The 6,000-nt window shown below is 39.2% G+C and overlaps 1 protein-coding gene across 1 annotated transcript in view; it reads left to right on the forward strand.

Moving 5' to 3' along the window:
• Positions 1 to 5,506, forward strand: part of TERB2 (telomere repeat binding bouquet formation protein 2) — an 86,359-nt gene extending 80,853 nt beyond the window's left edge. Inside the window, exons 5-7 of the mRNA XM_040414668.1 lie at positions 112 to 158; positions 4,904 to 4,983; positions 5,364 to 5,506. Coding sequence (XP_040270602.1) covers positions 112 to 158; positions 4,904 to 4,983; positions 5,364 to 5,506 — 270 coding nt within the window. The remainder of the gene's footprint in view (positions 1 to 111; positions 159 to 4,903; positions 4,984 to 5,363) is intronic.
• Positions 5,507 to 6,000: the final 494 nt, after the last annotated feature.

The raw sequence follows: 6,000 nt of genomic DNA on the forward strand, positions 1-6,000 counted from the left end.
AATTGAGCAGTTTGCTATTCAAACACTAAATGACCCATTTCACTTGACAACAATCCTTCATATCAGCACATTCTAAATGGTGTAACTAGATAAATGACTTTATTCTTTCAGCGTAGAGATGAAGAGGATGAGCCAATGGACCCTGAATATGATAAGAGGTAGATGTCGTATGTTCACCATCAATATAGTGTGAGCCAGATGAGATGTACAGTAGATGAGGGACGCTTGGTTGGCATGGGTGTACGATGTAGCAGTTCCAACCTAAGCCTTGGTCAGGCACACCGAAGATAGAAGCGACAGTCAGGAGCTGTTTACTGCAAAAGAAGCTTAACCCCCTGGGGGTTTATTAGCTTAACCCCCTGGGGGTTTATTTTCCATTCACATAGCTATATGAGGGGATTTTCTGACAGATGCAACTTTTTATATTTCAGTCTACAGAGCTGTATGAAGACGTATTTTTTGTTGGTAACATTTTTGTGGTATGTACATCTTTATGATCACTATTATAAAAATAAATTTGGGGCGGACAAAAAAGTGGTAAATTGCGCATATTTCATTTTTTTCTGGTACGGTGCTAACCGTACAGGAATTTTAATAGTTCAGACATTTTCAGACGTGGCGATACCTAATGTTTATTTTTTTATTGTTTATATATTTTTATATGTGAAATTGGGAAAGGGGATGAGTTAAACTTTTAACCCATTCGTTACAAGCGCCGTGTAAACATGGCGCCCGCTCGCACGTGCAGCGAGTGTCATGGCCGGCAGATCTCTGCTGTTTCATACAGCAGAGACCTGAGGCTAATGCCGATTGCGGTAATTAAAGGCTTTAGATGCCATGATCAAGCAAGATCACGGCATCTAAATGCTCAAAAACCCGGGCTTGCTACCAATGCACGGTTAGGCCAATTCGGGCATCGATAGTTGCGCTGAATACTTTCAGCCTCGCTGACGAGGTTAATAGTATTCATGCTGCAATTCTTATTTTAGCCACCAGATGGCAGGCCAGGATAAGAAATGAGCAAATTAGGGTTTAAATGTCAATTTAAAAATCCCTGATAGAACAAAACCAAAAATTAAAAAAACATTATTTATAGGCTCATATATGAGCTTCAAAATTATTCCAAAAAAATCAAAATGTAAAAAAATACAGTATATAAAAAAATTAAGTTTAAATCACCCCCCTTTCCGTATAAAAATAAATAAATACCTAAATAACAATAAATATAAAGATCATGGGTATCATCGCGACCGAGAACGCCCATACTATTAAAATATTTTTTTTTAATTCTAACACGGCGAATTGCGTAATGGAAAAAAGGGTCAAAACGGCTAATTTGCTATTTTTTCATTGCTTCTCTTACCCCAAAAAATTTAATAAATTGTGATAAAAAAGTCACGCACACTCCAAAAAGGTATCAATAAAAACTACAGATTGTTCCGCAAAAAAATTGCCTCTAAACAGCTCAGTAGACATAAGTATAAAAAAGTTATGGGGGTCAGAATATGGTGATGTAATTTTTTATTTTTTTATTAAAGTTAAAATTTATTTTTACACTATTTAGACATAAAAAACCTACACATATGGGGTATCATTGTAAACGTCCTGACCCAGATAATGTAAATCATGGGTCAGTTTTGCCGTAAACAAAACGCCGTGGGAGCAAAACTCTGGAAACGGTGGAGGTATTGCGTTGTTTTTTTCCAATTCCACTCAATTTGGAATTTTTTTACTGCTTCCTGCTACATTTTATGCCATAATTAATGGTGGCATTAGAAAGTAAAACCTGTCCCACAAAAAATAAGCCCTCATACAGCTATGTGACTGGAAATATAAAAAAGTTATGACTCATGGAAAATAGGGAAGAAAACTGAAAATGCAAAAACGAAAAAGCCTCCGGTATCCTAAGGGTTAATATATTGGTGTTTTTTTATAACTTTTTTCACTTTTTTTTTATTATTAGACCCCTTAGGGGCCTAGTACATTGGATCTTTTGATCCCCTCTCCTATTCACCCTAATAGACCTCTATTAGGGTGAATAGGATTTTCACACTAAAAATAGTGGTAGGTTGTGGTGGCTCACTAGCAAGTAGTTAAGGTATGGTGCTACAAGCTCATATAGAGGGAATCACCCCACCCTCTCTTAAAGGCAAATGTAGTAATAGGAAAATGAGCGAGCACTCATACACTTGGCAACCAGATTGACATATGCAGAAAATATTTATTAAATCCCCATAAAATACAAGTAATAAAATTTATAAGAACAATGTAGCAATAATATACAACATTACAGTCACATATATTATGGTAGATATGATCGACACTATATTCATATGACTCAATAGTGTCGATAAATTCAATAATATATATCTCACCAAAAAACTTCAAATATATGCTATTATTTGGGAAAGAGGGGGTATTGTCTTCTAGCGCTCTATCCCAATTTGGGAAACTGAATGTCACTGAAAATGTTGTAGGTGTATTCACTGGGAGCGCAATATGTTCATAAAGTGTCCACAGGAATCCTGATAATGTGAAAAGTCTCTTATAGCATATCCTTTTAAGGTCGATATGAGCTTTGAATCGAAGAAAACTTTAAATCGATATTTGGCTTACCGTCTAGCGTCTGCTTTCTCCCTATTGCTTCAATAGAGCTTTAAATATTTGCCGGCTTATTTAGTCGCTCCATACAGCAAGCTGGTTTAAATTTTGCGGGAGTTCCAAAGATCGCGGGAGTTGCCACTCTGTTCCGCAATTTCCTTTGGTGCAGCTTTCGACGATAAGAATAGTTAATCCTTTACTGTAGAGATTTTCTTCTGTATGGCCATACAGTATTATCGGAGGCTTTTCAATGCAGGTACATTGGTGAAACAAGTGATGTACCTTGTAATGACCGACGTCACGCACAGGGAGGAAAACAGGGAAAGCCCTGCCCAAGGGAGAGGGAAAGGTGGTGACCCCTAACTCACCTTGCGGCTGGCACCTGACTGCCCTGACGTCCCTAGACGGGTTCCTCACCCGTGCGGCGATCACGTGCCTAAACCCTGGCTTTCCCTAATATGAGCCCTGGATAGTGAACAGGCCGGTGGGATCGCTAGTCCACACCACTAACACTAAGAGGGAAACACCAGGGAGAGGACAGACAAAACAGACAAACACATACACCCAGATGGGCGACCACAATAAACCAAAAAGGTCCAACAGGGATCCGGAGGGTAGCGTTCTGGACCAACTCCCAGTGAACGCAGCAACACAGCTCCAGAAGGTCAGAATAGATGTCCAGGCAGGAAGCTCTATCTCTGGCAACCAGAGAAGTGTGAGAGAGGAATATAAGGAGGTCTGGGAGTGCTGGACAAGGAACAGCTGAGGAGAAGGAGCTACGGATCCCTGAGTGAGCCAAAAGGGTTTGCTAAGCAAACCCAGAAAGCTACCATAAGGAAAACAGCCCTATCTTAAATAGAGCGTGCAGCCAACCGCTGCGACTTCCTGACCCCGGGTATAACGGAGTCAGGCGTGGTTCTCGATACCCTCGTGACATACCTGCATTGAAAAGCCTCCGATAATACTGTATGGCCATACAGAAGAAAATCTCTACAGTAAAGGATTAACTATTCTTATCGTTGAAAGCTGCACCAAAGGAAATTGCGGAACAGAGTGGCAACTCCCGCGATCTTTGGAACTCCCGCGAAATTTAAACCAGCTTGCTGTATGGAGCGACTGAATAAGCCGGCAAATATTTAAAGCTCCATTGAAGCAATAGGGAGACAGCAGACGCTAGACGGTAAGCCAAACATCGATTTAAAGTTTTCTCCAATCCAAAGCTCATATCGAGCTTAAAAGGATATGCTATAAGAGACTTTTCACATTATCAGGATTCCTGTGGACACTTTATGAACATATTGCGCTCCCAGTGAATGCACCTACAACATTTTCAGTGACATTCAGTTTCCCAAATTGGGATAGAGCGCTAGAAGACAATACCCCCTAAAAATGTCCCAAGTGCCCTAAGAATAACCTTAGGGCTCATGCCCTCAGGCTCATGATGGGCCCGCAAGCCGGAAGGTGCGGTGCGAGACGGAGGCACGGAAACCCACAGAAACACTACAAAGCGCTTCCGTGGGGTTTCTCTCTGTGCCTCCGCACCGCAAAAAAATAGCCCATGTTCTATTTTTTTGCGGTGCGGACGGATCACGGACCCATTCAAGTTCAATGGGTCTGCATCTGTCTGTGGTAGTTTCACACAAGGGGGCCGCAAATTGCATTCCTCAATGCACGGGACGGCCGGAACACGTTCGTATGCATGAGCCATTAAGCCCTGATTTCAATTGCGCATTTAATTCACTATTCTGGCACATCGCTGATATTTTGGGTGGCGTCTTTTTAGTCACACACCATTTTAAAGGGAACTTGACAGCAAGATATTCGATACTTAACTAAGCACATTACCTTATCTGTCCAAGCGTGTTGCCCCAATGGTGCCCTTGTTTTGATTTAGGGTTTTATGTATACAGAAAAAGTCATCTTTATTCAGCATTCCTGAGGTATGCTAATGAGAGCTGTCAAGTTAAGGAGGTTGGCCCTTGCAGCCTCTGAGCTAATCTTGCCGTGCCCAGATCCTGCCTCCTGCCCCTTATTGTTCCAGGGCAGTGGTTAAATCCATCATCCTGTGTAGTAAAGCTGAGTGTACAGCTCCTGGCTTCAGTGCATGTGCTAGGTAATGGAGACAGTATGTGCCTGAAAGGTTGGCTTCACTAAGCAGGCTCTATGAAAGAGAAAGACTATACCTGCGCGAGATGTGGAGGTGCTATAACACACATATAATGCATGTAAAAAAGGTTTTCCTGTGCAAGGTTATTTTTGGAGCAACTTCTTGTGGTTAATATCCATACTGTTTTCTGTTAAGGAAAACGGCTGGCCGTGAACAATCAGCTGATGTGAGACTCCACACTCTTCCCAAGTACCCCGAAAATAATATGCTTTCAGGTAAATCTGTTATATTAGATTTCATCACCAACAATTTTGCTTTAAATAAAAAAATTATACAAATAAGATGTTGTTAACTATAGCAATGATATGTCTTTTTCTCGGTATACAGATTTACTTTTTTAATTAATAAAGTGTTATTATTATTTACTTAATTTTTTGATGTGTGATGCCATTTATGTGTTCCATCTTCTTCTTTGCTTTGTTATTCTCAGGATCAAGAAACAAAAAATACCTCCACAAAATTACAACATATTACTACCACATATTTACTGAATGGCACCATACTATACATAATATATTGTCACCTACCAATATTCAAAGAATCACCTAAATATTTACCCTTTGAAATTTTTTTTATTTTTTTTTGCCTCCCACAGGTTACACTTCCATTGACCAGTTGAGAAAATTCTCAGAAGAACTTCATGATTTTATACCTGACACCTCAGAATATCGTGTTTTATATGTTCATGGTGAAAGCAGCAATTTTCCAGGGATTAAAAATTTAAATAGCAAAAAATAGGTTTGTTACCCACCACCACCACAACTAAATGCAATCACATGGCAGGTTTGCCTACAAATTCTATGTTCCATAAATATTCATGCTTGTATTTCAATTATTTTGTGCAACATGTAATAAAATAGGATGAGTGAGAATAAGAATAATGTTCAGGAGTATTTAACCACCTCAGCTCCCCTAGCTTAAACCCCCTTAATGACCAGACCACTTTTTACAATTCTGCACTACACTACTTTCACGGTTTATTGCGCGGTCATACAACTTACCACCCAAATGAATTTTACCTCCTTTTCTTCTCACTAATAGAGCTTTCATTTGGTGGTATTTCATTGCTGCTGACATTTTTACTTTTTTTTTGTTTTTAATCGAAATTGACCGAATTTTTTGCAAAAAAAAAGAAATTTTTCACTTTCAGTTGTAATTTTTTTAAAAAAAAAAATACATTTATATATAAATTTTTCTCTAAATTTATTGTTCTACATGTCTTTGATAAAAAA

This window comes from Bufo bufo, chromosome 1 (genome assembly GCF_905171765.1).
Source record: "Bufo bufo chromosome 1, aBufBuf1.1, whole genome shotgun sequence".
Taxonomy (NCBI): domain Eukaryota; kingdom Metazoa; phylum Chordata; class Amphibia; order Anura; family Bufonidae; genus Bufo; species Bufo bufo.